General features: G+C 40.3%; 1 protein-coding gene across 2 annotated transcripts in view; it reads right to left on the bottom strand.

Moving 5' to 3' along the window:
• Positions 1–16479: 16479 nt before the first annotated feature.
• The window catches only part of zdhhc13 (zinc finger DHHC-type palmitoyltransferase 13), a 63450-nt gene continuing 55044 nt past the window's right edge, over positions 16480–24885 (bottom strand). The window contains exons 12-17 of one of the 2 annotated variants that reach the window (XM_057353928.1): positions 22842–22904; positions 22630–22723; positions 22457–22540; positions 22177–22334; positions 17631–17725; positions 16480–17462 (exon numbers count right to left, since the gene is read on the bottom strand). In XM_057353928.1, the coding sequence (XP_057209911.1) occupies positions 17318–17462; positions 17631–17725; positions 22177–22334; positions 22457–22540; positions 22630–22723; positions 22842–22904 (639 nt within the window). In that variant the 3' untranslated portion in view covers positions 16480–17317. The other variant, XM_057353992.1, reaches the window with a different exon arrangement.

Below are 24885 nucleotides of genomic sequence, written 5' to 3'. Positions count from 1 at the left end.
ACCCATAGACTGAGGGGATGATGGCTTGTAGTTGGTAATGTCTTTCAGGCCTTTCCACACCGATGCAGGGTCGTTGGCTGAAAACTGGTTCTTCAGCTTTTCAGAGTAGCTTCTCTTAGCTGCTCTTATCTCCTTTGTCAGTGTGTTTTTGGCCTGATTATACAAGACTTTGTCCCCACTTCTGTAAGCATCTTCTTTGGCCTGACGAAGCTGTCTCAGTTTCATTGTAAACCATGGTTTGTCATTGTTGTATGTTAAGCGAGTCCTGGTGGGAATACACATGTCCTCACAGAAGCTGATGTAGGATGTCACTGTGTCAGTTAACTCATCCAGATCAGTGGCTGCAGCTTCAAAGACACTCCAATCCGTGCAGTCGAAACAGGCTTGTAAGGCCCGCTCTGTTTCGCTGCTCCATCTCTTTGCTGTTCTTGCTACAGGCTTGGCAGATTTAAGCTTCTGTCTGTAGGTCGGAAGAAGATGAACCAGGCAATGATCAGAGAGACCCAGAGCTGCTCTGGGAACAGAGTGGTATGCATCCCGTATTGTGGTGTAACAGTGATCCAGAATGTTGCTGTCTCTGGTGGGGCATGTGATATGCTGCCTGTATTTTGGCAGCTCACGGGAGAGGTTTGCTCTGTTAAAGTCCCCAATAATAATAATAAGAGAATCCGGGTGTTGCTGCTCCGTGTCAGTGATGTAATCCGCCAGCTGTTGCAGCGCCGCGCTCGCACAAGCATGTGGAGGAATGTAAACATTCACGAGAATAAATGAGGAAAACTCGCGTGGCGAATAAAAAGGTTTGCAGTTGATAGAGAACGCTTCTAAGTACGAAAAGCACATCTTCTTCAGTGTTGTTATATCTCTGCACCAACCTTCGTTTATATAAAAACATAATCCACCACCACGTGTCTTCCCTGTTGACTCGGCAATGCGATCCGCTCTGAACAGCTGAAAACCCGGCAGATGTAACGCGCTGTCCGGTATGGTGTCATTGAGCCATGTTTCTGTGAAACACAGCGCAGCGGAGTTGGAAAAATCTTTGTTTGTCCTGGTGAGTAAGAGTATTTCGTCCGTTTTGTTGGTAAGGGAGCGGACATTCGCCAGGTGTATACTCGGCAGCGGGGTCCTAAATCCGCGTCGTCGGAGTCTGACGAGCGCACCCGCTCGCTTTCCCCGCTTGCGTCTTTTAGAGCGTTTGTACAGAGCTGCCGCTCCTCCGAGTAAAATGTCCAGTAAGACGTCTGAATTTTCAAAATTAGGGAAAAGATTGATAGAAGGGCATTGCTTAATGTTAAGCAATTCGTCCCTGGTAAAAGTGATTAAAGAAGAGTAGCTTAAAACAGGAAAAACAAACAAAAAAGACATAAGTACTAGAGCACTCCAAACCGAGGCAGCCATCCGCGGCGCCATCTTGAATTTTTTGAATTTACACCATGTAGACTTCACAGTTCTTTGTGATAAATGTAAATATTAATTAGATGCTATCTCTACACTGTAAAAAATAAATGTATTTTTACAGGGAAAATGCAGTATAATGTAACAGTATTTTCACATTTTTTTATTAAAATAGTAAAATTACATAAAACGCCATACATTTACACCAAATTGACATTTTTCCATGTTACTGACAAAAACAAAAGTAATTATCATGAAATCTGAAAATGCACTTCTGTCCTCTAGTGGTGATCTTTCTCTGATGATGTGAGTTTGACGGCTTGAGCAGAACATATTGTTTTTATTCATCCAATCAATCACAGTAGAAAACATGAACCACACCCACTATTCTTCCTCATTCAATATTTACTTTCATTGTGAAATATGTCAGAAAACTGAAGACAATCACCAATTCTGCTTCACAGGGACTTTAACAAATCAACATGCTGCAGAACATGAATGACTTGATGTTTCATTGTTATTAAAGTCACCATTAATGTGATCAGTGTTTACTTTAGTTGGGCTCTTCCCCTTGATCTGATGTACTGTGATCTCTCTTTGGGCTGGAAAATGAAGGACACTCAAAAGAAGAAGTGATCAGATTTATTTGTCTGGTTGATGATGATGATGATGATGTAAATTGTCATCTAGTTGAATGTTTGTATTATGTGATTCATATGTTTGTAGGGTTTTGGTTATATGTGTGTGAAAGAGATTCGGCTCAAAGCACAGATTTCTTGTGATAACACTATATGAACATATTTTGAAAACATTATTTACATTAAAATACTGGAGCTGGTATTTCACACATAGACATGAATAATCAATGTATGAATCTCAACAGTGGTGACATTAAATGAAAAGCTTCATGTTGCAATGCATGCTGGGAATCATGGATGAGTTGTGTGCTATGATGGTACCCAGAATGCATTGCGTTTATCTGAATAGTTTGTTAGTTATCACCATTGTTGAGATGATCAGGTTGAATCTTGATGTCTGCGTATCTCATGTTATAGCCATTTTTAATGTGCATGATGTGTTTTAAAGTTCTTCATAATATCACTTAACACTGTAATGTCTGTGAGCATCACAAAAGTTCTTATAACCGGTGAATACATGAATGGAGACAGACCAGTATGACGACTCTCACCATCAGAAAGAACATGAAATCACTTTCTCTCTGCGTTTTTCAGCCATAAAAGCTAAAGAAAACCTTAAGGTAAAAGCAAAGGGTCAAGCCCAACTAAAGCAAACACTGATCAGCATAATGGTGACTAAACAACAACTGTCAACATCTAAACTTGTGTTAATTGTCAATAAGATCTTTTGTAAACGCACAACAGAAATAAAGTGAAGGTGGTGTTGTAATAAGTGAAGGTGGTGATGGTGTTTGTAGAGTTTAATGGTGATTTCTCACAGAAAACACTGGTTGTCAGAACACTTGTGTCAGAACTACAGAATTTCTCTGTTCATTTCACAGTCAGTTTGTTCAGATCACGTCACTTCAGTTCACAGTGTACAGACCTTATTTCTGTTGATGGTCAATGTTTGGCACCCTGTGCTGCCGTGCACTTCACTATTTCTTTACACTGACATCTCTGTAGAATTAAACTGTAAATAACCTTCACGTATACTGTGAAAAACTGTAAAGGACTTTCCCACAATTCCCTGTTTAACTCTGCACAACATGTCATATTTCATTAATCACTTAGTTTCTTTATATATTTGTATTAGCAGCTGTGTACATTTGAGTGTTTTTTAACATTATAAGTTGTTTAGTTAATGTTTATACTATCATTTTCACGTAACGTGTGTTACCCTGATGGTGTTTTGTATTTGTGTATATGACACAGAGCACATCTCCATGTTTGGCGAACTAAAGTTCTAAAAGTTCTTCACTGTTGGTGGAGTTTAAGTCTTCATGTGGTTGTGCAGTCTATCACCTCATAGTCTTTGCTTGTTTTATACACAATTAAACAACATAGAATAATAATAGAAGTTGTGTAAACTCATTTAACAAAGCACTTGTTTAAAAGTAGTAAAACACACAGATTCCCAGCATGCATTGCAACATGAAGCTTTTCATTTAATGTCACCACTGTTGAGATTCATACATTGATTATTCATGTCTATGTGTGAAAAACCAGCTCCCGTAATTTAATGTACATTATGTTTTCTAAATCTGTTCATAAGAATGTTATCGCAAGAAATTTGTGCTTTCAACTGAATCTCTTTCACACAGATATAACGAAAACCCCCCAAAAATATGAATCACATAATACCAACACTCAACTTTATGACGATTCACATCATCATCATCAACCAGACAAATAAATCTGATCACTTTTTCTTTTGAGTGTCCTTCATTTTTTAGCCCAAAGAGAGATCACAGTATATTAGATGAAGGGTGAAGAGCTCAACTAAAGTAAACATTGATCACATTGATGGTGACTTTAAATAACAATGAAACATCAAGTCATTCATGTTCTGCAGCATGTTGATTTGTGAAAGTCCCTGTGAAGCAGAATTGGTGATTGTCTTCAGTTTTCTGACATACTGTATTTCACAATGAAACTGAATATTGAATGAGGAAGAATAGTGGGTGTGGCTCATGTTTTCTACTGTGATTGATTGATGAATAAAAACAATATGTTCTGCTCAAGCCGTCAAACTCACTTCATCAGAGAAAGATCACCACTAGAGGACAGAAGTGCATTTTCAGATTTCATGATCATTACTTTTGTTTAAAAGAAAACATCGTTTTTTCAGTAACATGGAAAAATGTCACTTTGGTGTAAATGTATGGCGTTTTATGGAATTTTACTATTTTAATAAAAAAATGTGAAAATACTGTTACGGTACACTGAATTTTACCTGTAAAAATACATTTATTTTTTACAGTGTATAGATAGCATCTAATTAATATTTACATTTATCACAAAGAACTGTGAAGTCTACATGGTGTAAATAGAATATATAAGGCAACTAGTACATTTAGCCGCTGCTAAATTCAACTGGGAAATAATAGACTAAATTTGGTGTCAATATATGTTTTTAAAATAATTTTTACAGTTATGATAAAAATGTGATATGGCTGTGAAATTCTAATGGATATTTCAGTAAAAATACACTTTATCCAACTCTGACAAAAAAATAAACATGAACATTTTTTAAAGGACATGTCAGGTTAACAATACACAACAATGACTTTAATTTAAAGGAAATAGAGTGTTTTTTCCAGTAACACATTTAATCAGTTAAAGAACAGGAGAAATGTACATTAGGTGTCAATGAATGCTTTTTTATAGAATTTCACAGTTCTGATTAAAATGAGATGTTACTGTTAAATGCTACTGTTTTTTCTCTGTAAAAACACATTTATTTTTTACAGTATAGGTGTTACTGATGTTTATTCCAGTGCGAACTAAGCTATTGCGCTCCCATTATCAGTAGCTGACTGATAATGTTCCTCCCATTCGCTTAACCCAGGGAATTTTAATAGTAAATAACTCAGGGTCAGTTTTACTAATTAAGGGGGAGTTTTACAAAAATCTTGATCAAGTTGTTTTGTTTCTTTTTATGTTACGGTCGGCAAAGAATCCCGACCAAGTACACAAATAACTTTCAGGAAGGCAAAGAAATCCCGTTAGTCAGTTATAGTGTAGTATTGTGTGTCTATTGTGTGTGTAGGTTGAAAAGCCATGTACCCGTGTTGAGGTAAACTGACACGAGCCATTAGACCCGCGATCAAATTACACTCGTTGCCATAGCAAATGCGCGTTAATTTAAGTGTTACTCCACATAGAATGTGAAACCGGACTTCTGGCAGAAGACATATTACCGTCTACTAACACTAGAGGTCAAGTGTCTAACACTTATCCTGTCTCATCTCTGCCTGACTTCCCCCTTTGCTCGGGCAACGCTATCTTGTGTGAAGTCTCAGCCAGTCTCTTCTTTTGTTTAATTTGTCGGATTTCATTTTATGATTTCATTATTCTGCTATTTCACCGTTTACTTTATTTGAGAATATTTATTGTTTATTATTGTATACAAACTAAAATGACAATTAACATTATTCCGTTATTGTTTTGGCGACGACCGGCGAAGGGACCACGATCTAAACCAGAGCTACAACTACAGAGAGCAAACAAACTCATCTGAAGTGCACAACCAGGATCATCGGTGACCACGACCAGATCGTCCTACTAGAGCCAGGAGCACGTGCAGAACCGCCTAGACCAGCTGGACCTGCAAATGACGTCACGTTTATATTTCATGAAAAATATTTTGCTTGAAGTCACCATTATAGTGATCATTGTTTCATTTAACTAAGCACTTTACTCTTCATTTTTGATATTTGTTTTTCCTGACCATTACAATAGTGTTAGAACACATCCCAGATAGCACAATCCATCTGGTTTACGTCTATTTGACGTCTGCATTTACATCTGCAAGACATCTTGAATACATAGTTTGCTCATCTGCAATACGTCTCGGAGACGTCTGAACGTCTGTAATACGTCTGCTAAAGATCTGGAGATCTGCTGCTTAAAAACATCTGCTAAACATCTTAGAAAGAGCTGTTGTACATCCATTCTAAATCATAAACATCTTACAGACATCTTCTAGATGTCTATATGACGTCTGACAGCAGACATCTCCGAGACGTATTGCAGATGAGCAAACGATGTATTGTAGATGTCTTGCAGATGTAAATGCAGATGTCAAATAGACGTAAACCAGATGTATGTGTGCTATCAGGGATGTTACTTTGGTCAAGAAAATAGAAGATGATTGCAAGGCACCACCCGCTGGTCCAATGGTATCCAGGGGCGTGGCGAAAGCTTCACACGTGTTCTTGTCTTCCTTTGTTTAGTGAAACAATATTTGAATGAAAGCATATTTCACTTAATTACCTCTATTTTATCTGACTCCGATTTAATAATATCTTGACTTCTCATTTAGTTTACATTTAACTTTTATCATTAATAATTGTGAGATTTGGACGGATGTCTGATTCTTCTGTTTTATTCTACATTACACTCCTTCATCCGATTCTCAATGTCGCTTAGAGTCTCGCGTCGGCCATTATATGCGGATCTCACGGTCACAAACTCGCCAGTCTTGGTCACTGCCAGAGGTTTCTATGACTAGTAATGCTCAGATGGCCGTCTCCAACCAGCACTTCCTGAAACATTATTTGATCTAGTCCCCTTAGAATATGACAACTTAATTAAAGTAATGATTATTTCCAAGCAGAGGTCATGACCACTCCATAGAGATAAATAGACCAATCTTACTTCCTCTGACGGTAGCTTTATATAATCATGCCATAGTTTCCTATGTACACTTAGTTAGAATAATATTACAATAACCAGAGGTTTGAGACTTGCCCTATTTAGATTGGTCAGACAACATATGTGCTGTTCTAAACGGAAACGTTAGCCTCTACGGTCTAATTACACTTACATTAATGCCAGGTAGTTAGCCGGAGCTCTAGAATCTCAGCTGGTGTGCCCCAATGCTCCACCTAATACAGGATTCTAGTCTGTCACTAACCTGAACGTAGATTTGCGGTAACAAAGGATATAGTGTGATCTACTAAAGTTTATAAACTCAGAACAATACAGAATGAATTCAAACATAACAATTTATTAGCCAGGTAAGGGAAGCATATTTCAAAATCCAATTCAAGATTCAATTCAATAATCAATGGCAATCAATATAATTTAATAACAAATAATAGAAAATCATAAGAAATAAAGCAAAGAGAAGTTCAATGTTGCATACCTGGCAAGAGACGACACACAGGAATTTGTGCGGGAGATCTGGCTACGGATTCCCTGATATTTTTGTCAACTTTCCTTAAATACCAAACCAGAACAAAGCATTATGGAAATATTCTTTAGAGTTAGGAATTTGGCTGTGATTGGGTCTTGTGATCCCTGGGGCTGTACTTAAACCTCTTATCAAGCATCGGCCCGTGGGCGGGCCGTTTGGGAGTTTAGGGGCGTGTCTACGTTTTTTATTACCTTCGTTTTACATTAATTTTCAATCAACCGTCATAAACTATACATCATTTTAATCTGCATACAGTAGGTGATTGGTGAAAGTTACCAAACGTGTGAGAAATGTTCCAGCACTGAGGGAAGTTTGCTAAGTTCTTACAAAACTTGTCATTACATTCTGTTTTTATGGGAGTGAGACCATTGTACCAGTTGCACTGAGACCTTTTGGATGTTACCAAACATGTGTATGTTTTTTGTGTATGTGCCGTGTTCTTTTCTTGTGTACGGTCCTTAGAGCTTTTGGGTGTCCTGCTTTGAGTGAGAGGGGAGAAAAGGAACAGTTGGGGGTGCAGGGTGCGGTCTGCATCTGTGATTCACTGGTATACGCGTCGTTTGAGATGTAGATGTTATCTCAGTAGGGAGTTTGTTGTACTGGAGGGAGTCTGTTGTTTCTCAAAGTAAGGTATCCTTTTGGCTCAGGCCTCCCACTGTACTGAGAGATGCTCAGATGCTCACAATACTGAGGATTGTTTCTCAGGAGAAGAATGTTCTCTGGTTGGGACATCTTGGCTCCGACCTTACAGTTTCCCCGAGAAGATGATCTTCGATGCCTTGTTCTTTCAGGAAGGGGCGCCCTTTTGGCCTAGGTTCCCCACTGTACTTAGAAATGTTCTTTGTTTCTCAGGAGACGAATAATCTCTGGTCGGGACATCTTGGCTGCGACTTTACAGGTCAAGAAAATAGAAGATGACCAAATGCTAAGACCATCACAGAACAAATTGTATTCATATCTAGCATCTAAGACACAACTCACATATCATATGAGTTCTTATCTTTAGTCTCTCAAAGTTCATGAATGCAGCTCTGAGCTCTAATATTACAAAAAAATTCACAAATGTGAAAAATTCAAACTAATACCTTGTTATTACACAGAGACATAAACAATCAGACTATTAATCTCAATAATGGTAAGAAAAATAACATCACTGCAGCATGTATACGTTTTGCAACAGGACTTTACTATTGTCACCATAGTCGAGGTTTGTATGATGAGTGCTGATGTCTCTCTTCCTTGAGAAATAAAACTGTTCAACTGCTCTGAGTGTTAATAAAGTGCATGTTATATCATATCAACTACATTTGTTTCACACCCACAAAAAAAGCTTTCACAAGTCAGTTTCATCTCAACACCACAGCTTCACAACACGACATCATCATATCAGTCGAAACTCTTTTGGGACTGTTGTTTCACAGATGTGCAAGTGTTCTGAGTAAAACTCTACTGTACCTATTAAAAGATGCAAGTTATTTAATGAAAGTCAAGAGCCCTACTGAGATAAACACTGATCACCATAATGGTGACGTCAAACCAACATGTTTTCAATAAAATATAAACTAGATCAAAACCCTGTTCATTCTCACTAAGATCTTTTATACACATATGAGATAAAGTGAAAGCGGTGTCTGTAATAAGTGAAGATGTTAATGGTGTTTGTGTTTCATTTTCCTCTGGTGAGATCTTGACATCAACAAAATGAATCTGTTCAGACTCCGAGTCAAGTTGAGTGAATGATTCTTTTTCAGTGTATCACTGTGTGGGCCAGATTTGGGCCGGGGACCCAGCCGCTACTGAGCCAGAAACTAACATGTTGTGGCCCACAAGTGAGCCAGAAGAACTTTGCTACTTGGGTAGTTAATGAACAGCAGCTATGCTAATTATTCTCTTTCTGCCCCAGCCTCGGGATGCAGCCAGGCCCAGATGAACATCATATGCCCATCCCCAACTAGAGATTATGCCAGATACATCTGAAAATCCCGTGCCATCCTCCTGCGGACTGACAATACAAATTCTGTCAAACAGGAGCACAGAAAGGTGTTGGTTTTAGGATAAATCTAGGCCAGAATTGAAATGAACTGTTGCTATGTGATTATCCCACTTCAGGTTCTGAAAGATGGTGGTGCCCAGGAACCTGAATGACTCCACTGCTGCCACAGTGCTGTTCATGATGGTGAGAGGGGGGAGTGCAGGGGGGGTTTCTCCTGAAGTCCAAAATCGTCTACACTGTTTTAAGCATGTTCAGCTCCAAGTTGTTATGACTGCACCAGACAGCCAGCTGCTCAACCTCCTGTCTGTACGCAGACTCATCACCATCCTGGATGAGACCAATGAGTGTGGTGTCATCTGCGAACTTCAGAAGTCTGACAGAAGGGTCTTGAGCAGTGCAATCATTTGTGTACAGGGAGAAGAGTGCACCCCTAGGTGGGCGTTGGATGTGAGTTTCCCCATTCTCACTAACTGCTGCCTGTCTGTCAGAAAGCTGGTGATCCACTGACAGATAGAGCCAGGAACAGATAGCTGGGTTGACTTTGTCTGGAGCAGTGATGGGATGATGGTGTTGAAAGCGGAGCTGAAGTCCACAAACAGGAACCTCACATAGGTCCCTGGTCTATCCAGATGTTTCAGGACAAAATGCAGCCCCATGTTAACTGCATCCTCAACAGACCTGTTTGCTCTGTAGGCAAATTGCAGGGGGTCCAGTAAGGGTTCTGTGATGTCCTTCAGATAAGCCAGTACCAGTCTCTCGAATGACTTCATGACCACAGATGTGAGAGCGACGGGTCTGTAGTCATTCAGTCCTGTGATTTTGGGTTTCTTTTGGGATGGGGATTATGGTGGAGCACTTGAAACAGGAAGGAACTGTGCACAGCTCCAGTGATCTGCTGAAGATCTGTGAGAAGATGAAGGCCAGTTGAATAGCACAGCTTTTAAGACAGGCTGGGGAGATACTATCTGGGCCTGGTGCTTTTCTTGTCTTTTGTTTCCTAAAGACTCAGCACACATCCTCTTCACTGATCTGAAGTGCAGGAGGTGGGGTGACTGAAGGTGATAGGTGTTGTGTAGAGAGAATGTCAGAGTTGGAGTGAGGTGTAAAGTTAGCATTTTCAAATCTGCAGTAAGTCATTCAGATCGTTGACCAGGTGTTGATTGCCTGCAAAATTGGGGGATGGTGGCTTGTAGTTGGTGATGTCTTTAAGGCCTTTCCACACAGATGCAGGGTAGTTGGCTGAAAACCGGTTTTCCAACTTTTTAGAGTAGTTTCTCTTAGCCACTCTGATCTCCTTTGTCAATGTGTTCCTAGCCTGCTTGTACAAGAGTTTGTCCCCTTTTCTGCAGGCATCCTCCTCGGCTTGGCGAATCTGTCTGAGTTTTGCTGAGAACCATGGTTTATCATTGTTGTATTTTAAGGAAGTCCTGGTAGGAATGCACAAATCCTCACAGAAACTGATGTATGATGTAACAGTCTCTGTGAGCTCGTCCAGATCGGTGGTAGCAGCTTCAAAAACACTCCAATCGGTGCACCCGAAACAGGCTTGTAAGGCCTGCTCTGTTTCGTTGGTCCATCTTTTCATCAACAGTCCTTACCATAGGTTTGGCAGCTTTTAGTTTCTGCCTGTAGGCTGGGATAAGGTGAACCAGGCAGTGATCAGACAGTCCTAAAGCTGCTCTAGGGACAGAGCTATATGCATTCTTTATTGTGGTGTAGCAATGGTCCAAAATATTTTTGTCTCTGGTAGGACATGTGATGTGTTGTCTGTATATTGGCAGCTCGTGTAAGTTTTGCCTGATTAAAGTCGCCAAGAATAATAATAACAGAGTCCGGATGTTGTTGCTCAGTGTCCGTCATGTGATCGGCGAGCTGTTGTAACGCCACGCTCATGTGCGCTTGCGGTGGAATGTAAACACACACGAGAATGAACGAGGAAAACTCTCGCGGCTAGTAAAAGGGCTTACAGTTAATGAAGAGTGCTTCTAGGTCGAGACAGCACATCATCTTCATCACTGTTGTATCTGTACACCACTTTTCATTGATGTAGAAACATGCCCCACCACCGCGCGATTTCCCCGTTGATTCTGCGTCACGGTCCACTCTGAACAGCTGGTAGCCGGGCAGATGTAGTGCGCTGTCCGGGATGAAGTCATTTAGCCACTTTCCACGAAACACAAAACAGCAGAGTTTGAAAAATCCTTATTTGTCCGGTAGAGTAGAAGAAATTTGTCCGTTTTGTTTGGCAGAGAGTGCAGATTCGCCAGATGTATGCTAGGCAGAGCAGTTTTAAAGCCGCGCTTTCTGAGCCTGATTAGCACGCTGGATCGCTTCCCACGCTTGCGCGTCCTGGAGCGCTTTGTTAGCACCGCTGCGCCTCCGACTACGATGTAAAGTAAAACGTCCGAATAATCAAAAACCGGAAAAAAGATCAGATGGTGTGCACTGCCGTATTTTCAGCAGTTCATCTCTTGTGAAACTGATTGTATGGGAAAAACATAAAACAGGACAAACTAACAAAAACACTAAAACAACTGGAGAGCTCCACACCGAGGCAGCCATCTTGGATTATGTGCACTGGAAGCTTCTGTCACTAAGACAAATTCCTTGTGTGTGTAAAGCACACTTTCTTTTTAAACAAATGCAAGAATATTTGATTTTGAACATTTGTGCAGTGCTTATTAAAGAGATTAACGAATCAGGTCAGTTTAAGTTTTCTTAAATAAGGCATCCTCCGTAGACCGGTTCGCTTTATATGCAAATTGTAATGGGTCCAAACTAGTTGGGAGACATGACTTCATATAATTCATGACAAGCTGCTCAAAACATTTCATAGCTATCGGGGTCAGTGCTACCGGACGGTAGTCATTCATGGAAACAGGATTTGGCGACTTAGGCAATGGTATTATAGTGGCACTTATAAAACTGATAGGCACTCTGGCTTAGCTAAGAGAGATGTTAAATATGTACGTAAAGACATACTTCAACTGATCTGAACATTCCTTCAACACACAACCTGGAATATGATCTGGACCAGCAGCCTTCCGGGGGTTGATGTTAGAAAAAACCCTCTTCACGTTGTCTGCCGTCAGCTGGAATGCCTGGTTGGTGAGAGGTAGCGCCTGCCTTTGTGCTGCTCTGTTGTCTGTGATCTCAAACCGAGAAAAAAGATGTTGAGGTTATCTGGTAGGGAGGGGTCATTATCAGTCACCTGTACAGTATGCTTGTAGCCTGTTACTGTCCGAAATCCCTGCCATGTATCCTTGGTGTCAGTAAAATTACTTGACAACTTTTCCCCATAAGCTCTTTTTACCTCTCTGATTCCTCTTTTTAGGTTGTTCCTTGCTATCTTATATGCTTCAGTGTCACCAGATCTAAATGCAGCATCACGATGCCTCAGCAATGCGCGCCTTTGATGTAAACCAAGGTTTATCAGTAGAACGCAGCTTGACAGTTTTTACAACAGTGACGTCATCAATACATTTACTAATAAATCCCAAAACAGTCTCTGTATATTCCTCTAGATTGACACAGTCCCCAGATGTTGCTGCCTCCTTGAAGATGCTCCATTGTGTACACTCAAAGCAGCCCTGTAAAGATGGAATTGCCTCTTGTGGCCACACTCTAATGGACCTGTATGCAGGTTTCAACAGAATAGTCAGGTGATCCGAGCTGCCAATGTGAGGTAAAGGGGCTGCAATGTATGCATTCTTAATATTTGTGTATAAATGATCCAGTGTATTATTCCCTCTTGTTGCACATGTTACATGCTGGTAAAAATGAGGTAAAACAGACTTAAGGTTAGCCTTGTTAAAATCCCCAGCAACAATATGAAATGCATCAGGATGGGCTGTCTGTAGCAGACTCAGAGTGTTATAAAGTTCTCCCATTGCTTGCTTTACATCTGCATTTGGGGGAACATACACCGCAGTAATAAAAATTGCTGTCAGTTCACGGGGTGAATAAAAAGGTCTGCATTTCACAGTCATACACTCCACATCAGAAGAACAAATTTTAGATACCATTGTTACATCGCAGCACCACAAATTGTTTGTGTAAATAACCAGGCCTCCTCCTCGGAGCTTATCCGATGTTAACGCCACTCTGTCCGCTCTGTGGATTGTTAGCCCCGCTAGCTCAATTCCAGAGTCTGGTATTTTTTCCGTCGACCACGTCTCTGTAAAAACGAAGACGCAACAGTCCCTAACTCCATGCTGTAGCGATCTCCACAGGCTGATGTAATCCATTTTCGAATCCAATGAGCGAACATTTGATTTGCCAGCAGGACCGAAAGAATGGCCGGTTCGCTGGGGTTAGCCCTTAGCCTGGCGCTAACACCTGCTCTCTTCCCTCGCTTACGTGTCCTGTCACAGCGTTGGCGGCGATAATGTTTCCTCACCGAGGTGGCTCTGAGCGAATTCAGGACTGCATCTGCAAAGCCCCGACGTTACAATCTGTACTTGCTAAGCCAATGTAGGTCTTTCGGTCGGCTGTTCCCGCAATGCTTTCTAATATCTAATAGAAAGTCGCGGTTATAAACATATTTCTGCCCATTTGCTTTACAGGGCAGGGACGAAGCTATTTGTAGCACTGAAAAACTTTCACTAGTGTTGACAGAGGCCGCCGCAAACATTGGTCGCGCCGCCATGTTGTTCTAAGGCATGTTGTTACATGTGTTGTGCATAAAAGATCTGTTCATAGAAGTGCCCTCTGATCAGCCGCATTTGGCTGAGAAAAGTTTGTGATACGTATAAAAGTGTGTACCCCCATAGGAGAGAGCGAGCTCTGCCACGATGGCGAGGTAATCGCTCAGCTCGCGTCTCCTATGAGGGAACACAGTGCAGATTACGTCGGTGAAGCGGGAAAAGGCGACGTTGAATTCAGGGAATGACAGAGTGCGGGTGTGGTTGGGTGACTGATTTTTAAAGGTGAGCGATAGATCGTAAGTGATCTGCCGCTCGGTTGACGGGGGTGATAAAGGTGAGAGAAGTAAATAAAGGTCTGTATCCGCACCTATCAAAATCTGAATTCTGAGATTTGAGTTCCCCGATACTGGAGGTGGTTCCAAAGCCGGTGCGTTTATTGGCACGGGCATCGCTGTCGCCGTGGCCAATGAGAAGTGCGATCTGGACTGTGGAAGAGAGAGAAGGGAGGGGATGGCGGCCGCTTGAGCTGCTAGCAGAGGCATGCTCGTGCTAGCGGCGGCTGCTAAGGTGTCTGTGTGATGGCCGAGACCCGGCGCCTGCATTGCCAGCCTCACGCTGGTTGTCGACAGAGGCGCAGCGGGCCAAGAGCCTGGGGCGGGGAATGGGTAATAATGCACCGGAGCTCCGGGTGCTAGTGAGCTTAAGTCGCCTGGGCGGCTAGCCTTGACGACTGGAGTGTTGGCTAGATCCTTGAACTGGCCTACTGCTAGAGGGACGAGTTGCTGGAAACTCTCGACTGGGGGGTCCCTAGCATCCGGGAAATCCGTGGCATTACCCGAGCCCGCGGATGGCCTGCTGTTCCGACTTGCCAACAGGCGGCCGCGACGAGCCGCGGAGGTGGATTGCATGGGCCGGGAATAAGGAGAACCACGAGCCGTGCCCGGCTTGTCAGTGGTTTTTTGCGGAGCAGAATTCGGAAAGGTGGCATCCGCCTGGGAGGAGGCGTAGAGGCCGTAAAGCTCCACCTTGGTCATCCGCCTGTTGAAATGGATGTCCGCGTTGGATAGAGCCAGTCGTAGGCTCTGGACGGTCCATTTCTGGAAGGCGGGGATCGTGTTGCTTGTTGAGGTGTAAGAAGTAGCCGGAGAAGGGGTTGGGCGTCTTTCTGGGCCTGGTGATGGTGTGCAAACTCTGGCTTTTGCTTTGCGAGGTGCGGAGCGGCGGAGCTGGCAGCCACATGATGAAGCCGGGGAATCGCTTCCTGAATCCGAACCTGAGCTGGAATGGTGGGAAGCGCTTGGCGGCGCTGAAGAGATGCGGTTAGCAGACAAATCTTCGTTGGCGGGGGTCTCGGACATAGCTTCGAACTAATGTCGATGCTTAATCTTAAGAGATAGAGCAGGTAAGATGGTTTCCCTATTTATAAGCAAGCTCGCTAGGGCTGATTGTGTAGATGCGGTGATTGCTGATAGTAGACCAGCCGTACTGATTACATGCTCCGGCTCCTCCTGAACTTTGTTAATTAAACATCATTAGATTCAAATCCTGAAGAACCCGCAAGGTCCTCCTGCCCAAGAAGGCCCGCCTGGCTCGTCTGAAGTTTGACAATGAACATAAAAATGATTCAGAAAAGGCTTTGGCGAAAGTGCTGGCACTGCTGTGAGACCAAAATTGACTCCTGTTTTTGGAGGGAGAGAAATGCTGACTATGAGCCCAAGAACACCATCCCTACAGAGAAGCACAGTGTTGGAAACATTATGCTTTAGGGCTTTTTCTCTGCTACGGTTACAGGATGACTACACCTCATTGAGGGGCTGAGGGACAGGCCAGTGTACCGTAAAATCTTGGACGAGAACCTCCTCCCCTTAACTAGACCACTGAAGATGGGTCGTGGATGTGCCTTTAACATGACAAAGACCCAAAACATATTGCCAAGACAACCAAAGTGTGGCTTAAGGAGAAGCACATTAAATGTCTCTAGACCCTAGTCCTATAGAAAATCTGTGGAGGCTAAAACTCCAATTTGCTGAGTGACAGCCAAGAAACCTTAAAGATTGACAGAGGAGTGGACTAAAATGTATCCTGACACATGTGCAAACCTGGTGACCAACTATCAGAAATTACTTATCTCTGCTTGACAACAAGGGTTTCTCCACAAAGTACAGTTATTTTTTCTCAGGGATCAAATACTTATACATTGATTTGCATTTCAGTCAGTGAAATAAACTTTATATAACATTTTTTCCCCTGATTTTTTTAATATTCTGTCTCTATCAGTTAAAATAAACCCACCATAAAAATGATAGACCCTTCACTTCTTTGTAAGCAGGTAAACTTACAAATCAGCAGGGAATCAAATAATTATTTCCCTCACTGTATATAAGCAACATAGTATTAATAAATATGTCTATGAAACATGGATAGTTTTGTATTATTTTCAATCCTATTCACAAACAGCAGAAATTTCTATAGAAACAAGACATTAAACCACATATTGTAGGGCCGTTCAGATCAAGTGCAAGAATTTAGCGCTGCAAAAAGCATTGTTCATTTAGTTTTTTTATTTGCTTGGTGAGGTAAAAAGGCCACACTAAACACATTGGGATATGGCCATTAAAAATTCAGCCAATTTTATTTAAATACAACTACTCCTGTATATGGGTCATATTTTTGGCCTTTTTCATGCACTACCCCAAGTTTTTTTGCAAATTGATTGGAAAAACATACTATAGACACTGTACAGTAATTGAACTGTATTTACCTTGTAGTATTTCTTTAGTCTTTGGAAATCACTCTACAGCAAGTTACAAAAGAAGTCAGATTTATTGTAAAGAACAGAACAGGTTTCAAGAATAGCACACTTCTCTTAGAAATGTTAGTATACAAAGTATGAGGATTAGTACTGAAAATTCACAGAGCATGTTGATAACAAATCCTTTACTAAATAGTGGCTAATAAAAAATGTGAAAATTGTAATAATTGTTCAGGTATGAAAACCTAATAACTGGATGATATGAAAAAAATATTTTAAAATGGTCTGAATTAACTTAAAAAAAATACACTTATTTCTGTTAGTGACATCAACATTTAATTTTCTGGTGTAGCTTTTGTGGAAACACAAACAGTAAATTAGTTCCGAATTTACAAACTGTAAGCCAACCTGTGATCTTTTAGTACCTTACAAAATATTTCACTTATAAATACAGTATACCAGTATACTGTGCATACAAGTTATACAAAATGATGAACATGTTTGAAAGGCAAAAACCTAACCTTCATTAGCATATAGTACAATATACATATACTGTATACTAGTAAGAAAAACCTCAATTAGTATTTAGTAATGTCCTTCATATCCACAATTTAAAAAAGGCATTAAAATAATATCAATAGCAAAATAAAGTTAGACAGCATCTGGACCACTGAAAATGGAATGCTCTCTGTTGAGACCAGTTGGATACTGCTGAGTCCAGTCCAACACCACTGGCTTACACAGCCCACAGCATCGACACTGGAAGAAGTTCACTAGGTTCCTCACTATTCCAAGACTACAGAGCAAGAAACAAAACCTGTTAGAGCAGAAACTGTTGTGTTAAACAAAAAGCCTAACATTATTTATATATGCCACTGGCTGAGTTAATGCTACCAACAGCAGAGTTGGCTCTGAACACTAAACTTGGAGAGAAGAAATCGTTTTAGCAGTATCATCATCTTACTTGAATGGGTTCTGTCTAAGTGAGACTTGGGGAAGTTTTCTCTGCCTAAGCATCAGGTTTGTTCTCTCTGCAGTCGTCAGACCCAGAAAAGCAATCTGACAAGAAAGTAAAACAAATTATAAACAGGCTGTGTGTGTGTGTGCACGCGTGCGAGTGTAAAAGAACACAACAGGGATTACCGGGGATTATTCTGCAATGATAATAATTGAAGTATTTAGTATTTTAATTTGAGTTCTGCAATAAATCATAATTTATTTGCTATATAAATGCTGTATAATGCTAGGATTCATTCAGTACTGACACTCATACAGTACCCCTACTTTATATCTTCCCTACCAATAACATTTAAAAGGAAACTGTGCACCTTTTCATTAAAACCTAAAAAAAAAACTTTTACTAATAATCTGTTATTTTTGTGCACAATTATTTATTTTTGGTAACAAATTACTGTCACTAATACTGATGTTATTATAACTATGGAAACCCAGTTGTTTAATGAAATGCTTGCCAAAGAAGTTTATACAGCATTTAGGTGTGAACGATAGCAACAAAGTAATGTAATTTTTACACAAAGAAAGTTTTTTAGGGGTTATTACAAAATAAAGTGTTTTACAATTTCAAATTCAGCCCACTTCTTAAATGTTTAGATTAAATAAAAAAACAGCTAAACATTAAAGCGATAGTTCACCCTAGAATTAAAATTAGTTGTTTATTTACTTACCCCCAAGGCCATCTGAAATGTAGGTGACATTTTTACTCGAGAAGAACAATAAAGAAGATGGTTAGATAAATATGCATCCCTCTATGCCTCATATAATGGATGTAAATAGGGGAGAGGAAAACCTCCGAGAGTTCTAAAATTACATATGTCCAAAACAAGCGTGAACCCTGCAGCTCCTGGTGACACTGATGTCTTGTGAAGCGAATCAATCCTTATTTGCAATAAACTGAATGCCACTTATAAAATTACGAGCAGCAATCTACAGCTTTTGCCAAACATCTTAATCGCACTTCCTGACGCATCTTATGATCCTAACAAAAAAAGAAACAAACCGTAGTGTCCATTCACTTTTGAGATTGTGCATACATCATTTATGCAACAGGACGTGCAATCGGGACATTTGGCAGAAGTTGTAGAATACTGCTTATAATTAAAAAATATATGTTTAGTTTATTAAAAATAATGATCGATTCGCTTCAAAAGACATCAATATGTCACCAGGAGCTGCGTGTATCACGCTTGTGTTGGATATATGTCTTAGAGGTCTTGCCCCGGTTTACATCTATTTTAGCAATGACCAGCAGCGATATCACCCTGTAGCCCAAGACTGATTGCCCACTGAAGCTAAGCAGGGCTGAGCCTGGTCAGTACCTGGATGGGAAACCTCCGCAAGGTTGCTGCTGGCAGAGGTGTTAGTGAGACCAGCAGGGGGTGCTCACCCTGTGGTCTGTATGGGTCCTAATGCCTCGGTATGGTGAAGGGGACACTATAATGTATAAAGCACAGTCCTTCACATGAGACGTTAAACTGAGGCCACACTCCCTGTGGCCATTAAAGATCCCATGGCACTTCTCGTAAAGAGTATAGGGGTGTCCTTGCCTGATTCCCTCTACTGGCCCTTGTCAATCATGGACTCCTAAAAATCCCACCCTATGAATTGTCTCTCTCTCCTCTCCACCTTTAGCTGGTGCGTGGTGAGCGCACTGGAGCCATTGTACTGTGGCTGCCATGGTATCATCCATGTGGATGCACACTGGTGGTGGTTGAGGAGAGACCCCCCTCATATGATTGTAAAGCACTTTAGGTGTACTGCAATACAAAAAAATATGTAAGAAAATACATATTTGCATATTTGTGTGCGTGTGTGAATAATCATTTTTTGCATCATTCATCACCTCTACTTGCAGTGGTACTTGACTGATATGTCTCATAGCTTGCTGACTTGACCTTTCTGAGCAGAACATCACCAAAGTTTCAGCTGACAGTATTTCAAAATACACACTGGTCATAGTCTAACCAAAACCAGGACAATACCAGTGTTTCCAACTAACTATTGCGAGACTATGGTGCTGGATGAAGTTACATGCCAGTTAACATCATGCACGTGCTGGCATTGTATTTTGCGTTTAGACTCGGCACTGTCACTGTAATACAACTAAATGTTCAATAAAATACATATTCTCTGTTGTAAGGACATAACAATTATACACGACCCATTAATAGTACATCCTGATTTATAACCATGACATTGTCTGACAAAATTAAATAAATAGCGGCTATGCTGTGATTCTGGCTAGATTACTTTTTTATTTTGCATTTCCACTAGCCATTGTCTATAAATAGATATTTGGTTTAAGTGTAATGTCACTTAGAGCAGCATGAGGGCACTAGTGCCTAGTGGTTACCGGATATAAGCCTGGTCACCGACGAGCAAGTCAGTTCGGTTGGTAGAGGGAAACCTCACGGGCCGCAGCGCCGCGTTAAGTCGATCACACTTGTTGTCCCATTGTTGTTATTTGGGACAGGAGCCGCCGGTTTTTATTGTTCTGTATTTCATATGTTGATATGCCACCCGAGCATTATGCAATAGATACTTATGTTTGTAATGCATTCATTTGGCATGACGTAAATGCAACTGCTTATGTTTATTTACTTGTTTACACTTTTTTAGTTGTATATAATGTGTTCTTAATATGCATATATGTTGTTATTTAACATTTCTCTATAATACAGAAGCTGTGCTATTCAGCTTTACAGAGCCCAGAGACAACTAGATATAAATCTACAACAAAACATGGCTTATTACCTTAAGTAAGAAAATGTACTGCATTAAAAGTTTTTATTCTTGAATAGCTGGCTTATTAGAAAGTAAATAAGCAATAATGTGAATAAGAAACTAATTAATTATTAATTTTATCAAAACATACATTTAAAAATGTATCTGTCATTTTTACGTATATGTCTTGACATCCATGACACTCCTCCCATCCGTTCTGTGATTGGGCGTTCGCAAGGATTCCTGGGTAGGTAACTTCAGTGGAGTCTGCATCGAGGGCACAAAGGAGGCGCTCGCGAGCAGACTTCTGAGCCCTAAAAAGGCAAATGGGACACTACGGACTCGTAGACTTGGCGAGCACGCGCAATTTAAGTCCATGAGACCGCAAGTCCACATGAAGTGTGCCATTTGGGACAGGGCCATTGTTGAACTAACACAACTCATGCCTACTCATTCTTAGTCCTGTTTTGAGAACTCGTAAAGTTTCCGCTCAAATGTGAGTATTTACGGACTATGCTAGTGAGTTGGTGTATTTGAATTATATAGTAACTGAAATTAGCTATTTTTGTTTTCTTTTGAAGAAAGGACTGCTTTTGTCTCTTCCTTTTTTACATCTTGTATCAATTTCTTTATATTGATTATACTACCCATATCCTTTTACTTCACCGTGTTTTTTATATGAGCATAATTTGGATTCTCTGCACGCCTCCTCTGGAAAGGAGAAGTGAGAGTCTGTATGTTATCATGCTGTAGCGAGGCTACGGTGTGCGGCCTCAATCAACACGGCGTTAAGGACAGAGTCACCAAACGCCATTGACTGTCTTCACCTTCCAAGTACTGGATTATATCATTGTATCGCTCTCAAATAACCGTGTGGATTTATATTCATCTCATCACCATCATCATTTCAGCGAATCTAAAGACTGGACATTCACGATAAGTTTCATTGATTATTATGGACAGGGACAAAGGCTGTTTATTAACTTATATATTTTTTGTCTAGTTGTTGTTAATGTGGCAGTTAGTGACACATATGCCCTTGTGGTAATAAAATAGATGAAAATAATACTGTTGGGATGAAGTGGTTTTATATTTCAGTACCGCTCGAATTTCTGTTGAACCACCTCAGAATAACATCTTTAAATAAGGGAGGTGTTACAATTTGTATCATGCAGTGCAAAGCCTCTGTCTGAGTAATGAACTATGTGCATATTTACAGACGAACTGTGTTCATTCATGTTCAAATGTCTAAGCAGTCAGTAACAGTAACAGATGCTTGGAAACACGTATTAATTGTGAGTATGGTCAAAAGAATTCGCTGCTTCTCTCTACCTGCACAGAATTGACACGACCCTGTGCCAGACATCACGTTTGTGGGGCAGTACTGAAGGCTTATACATTTCTTTGTTCTGTTAAACACAAAGAAAGATATTTGGAAGAACGTTAGCCATTTTCAATTCTGTGACATCACTAACGTTTAATTTTTCCTACTCTGTGGTGCCCCAGAACTGTTTGTTTTCCTAAATTCTTCAAAATATCTCACTTTGTGTTCAACAGAACAAAGATACAAATATCTTTCTTTGTGTTTAACAGAACAAAGACATTTATATAGTTTATATATAATGCTAAATGACTAAATATAGGTTTGAAACAACATGAGGGTGAGTAAATTATGACACAATTTTCATTTTTGAGTGAACTATCCCTTTAATATTATACAATTTAATATGACTGGTAACGATAACAGTGTAGAGGAGGGTAACACTTACCTGGTAAAGCTGCAACACAAGTAGGATGAAGGCCCAGGCGGTATTGAAGAAAGCAAATAAAAAGACATAGAGCACCCAGGGAGAGCAGCCCATCAGAGCAGTTACTATCCCCCATGCGCCCTCCTCCACATAGTGCAGTGGACAATGTTTGGACCAGTCTACACAAAACACAAAGCTTTAGCCTTTCACATAATCAGCTTTTTTTTCTTACAGCTTAATGCACTGTACATCAAATACATCACATATTTTAACATACTAATATGTGGTTTTGGTGACCTACATATCATACTGCTGTAAAACATCCACATGCAGAAGAAGTTTAGAGCCACTAGAAAAAGCACGAAGAACGAGTGATTTCTGGCCCCTGGAACAAGTAAGAAAACAAGGTTTGGAATATGCAAGAAATGGAATTACTATACAGCATATACCAATGTTGTCAGTTTTGCATGTTACCTATGCAGCCATTGATCCAAACAGAGTGGTGGTCCTGTTTTGCAACACAGGCGTTACAATAAAAGCAATGATTGGCTCTCATTGGCTTCCTTGTCTACAAAACAAGGTTTGTTAAAACATTTCTAACATGCTGATGTAATTTGAATGACAATTATATATTTTTGAATGTGTTGTTTTGGTCTGAATAAAACATTTTGCATTAAAAAACTTACCATACATGAAGTACAAAATATCCTTGGATCCAGACAGCCTGCCTCTGCCAGAACCACAATATTCTACAAAGAGATCACCAATGTACAGTAACTTAAGTAGTGAACACTACAGACACATATTCACATAACCATTTTGCAAGTATAACAATCATAATCATATATGATGAATAATGATATAATGAACACACTCAGGCTCTAAAGAAAGCGGCCCGAAAAATGGAGCGCAACTTTAAGAAAACTAAATTAGAGGTATTTCGTACAGCATGGAAGGATAGTATTCGAAAATACAGGAAAGCCCTAAAAACGTCTAGATCCGCCTACATTTCATCACTAATAGAAGAAAACCAGCACAACCCTAGGTTTTTATTTAACACAGTGGCTAAATTAACAAAAAATTAATCGTCAGCGACTTCAGATTCAGGATATCAGCATAGCAGTGATGAATTTATGAACTACTTCACAAATAAAATCCACGATATTAGAGAAAAAATTATAACAATGCAACCAGAAGTGAAACCCGCTGAACAAACTAACTACAGCGCCCTTAAGGAGAAAATGCAATTATTTTATACCGTAGATCAAGATGAGCTGTCTAAAATTATTAGATCATCTAAATCAACAACATGCATACTAGACCCTATACCTACAAATCTACTGAAAGAGATGCTCCCAGAAATTATAGATCCTCTTCTTGGTATTATTAACTCATCTCTGACATTAGGACATGTGCCTAAAGCATATAAGGTGGCTGTTATAAGGCCCCTTGTCAAAAAACCCCAACTCGACCCTAGAGAACTAAGGAACTACAGGCCTATATCGAATCTACCTTTCATATCTAAAGTTCTGGAAAAAGTAGTTTCAACTCAATTATGCTCCTTCCTCCAAAGGAATGACATCAATGAAGAATTCCAGTCTGGATTTAGAGCATGTCACAGTACAGAGACTGCTTTGATCAGAGTTACAAATGATCTGCTATTGGCGTCTGACCGAGGTTGTATCTCGTTATTGGTGCTGCTAGACCTTAGTGCTGCATTCGATACCATTGACCACAGCACACTCCTACATAGACTCGAAAATTATGTCGGCATTAAGGGAATAGCTTTGAAATGGTTTAAATCTTATTTATCCGACCGTTTTCAATTTGTAGCAATAAACAATGAGGTGTCACGCAAATCGCAAGTCCAGTACGGTGTACCACAGGGCTCAGTCTTAGGGCCTCTGCTCTTCGCATTATACATGCTACCTCTAGGAGATATAATAAAGCGACACGGAGTTAGCTTTCACTGTTATGCTGATGATACTCAACTTTATATTTCCTCGAAGCCTCATGAAACACAGCAGTTCCATCGAATAATGGAATGCATAGTCGATATAAAAAACTGGATGAGTAACAACTTTTTATTACTGAACTCGGACAAAACGGAAGTGTTACTTATTGGACCGAAAACTGCTATAAGTAACAACCAAGAATACTGTTTAACTATTGACGGATGTTCCATAAAACCCTCGTCGTCAGCAAAGAATCTTGGCGTTCTATTCGATAGTAATCTGTCATTTGAGAGCCACGTCGCCAACACCTGTAAAATTGCGTTTTTCCATTTTAAGAATATATCTAAACTACGTCATATGCTGTCAATGTCAGATGCAGAGAAGTTAATTCATGCATTCATGATATCAAGACTAGATTACTGTAATGCACTGTTAGGTGGTTGCCCTGCAGGCTTATTACAAAAACTCCTACTGGTCCAAAACGCGGCAGCTCGAGTTCTTACACGTACAAAAAAGTATGAACATATTAGCCCGGTTCTGTCAACCTTGCACTGGTTACCTATAAAGCATTGCATTAACTTTAAAATCTTGCTTATTACCTATAAAGCCCTACATGGTTTAGCTCCTCAGTACTTGAATGAACTCCTTTTGTATTACAGTCCTTCACGTGCATTACGCTCTCAGGCGTCCTGTCAGTTGGTAATACCTAGAATTTCAAAATCAAGTGCAGGTGGTAGATCCTTTTCCGATCTAGTGCCTAAACTTTGGAATAGTC

The sequence above is a fragment of the Triplophysa rosa genome, linkage group LG1, assembly GCF_024868665.1.
Source record: "Triplophysa rosa linkage group LG1, Trosa_1v2, whole genome shotgun sequence".
NCBI classification, from domain to species: domain Eukaryota; kingdom Metazoa; phylum Chordata; class Actinopteri; order Cypriniformes; family Nemacheilidae; genus Triplophysa; species Triplophysa rosa.
Note: the sequence above shows the minus strand (reverse complement) of the source record. Positions and strands in the feature narration are given on the sequence as shown.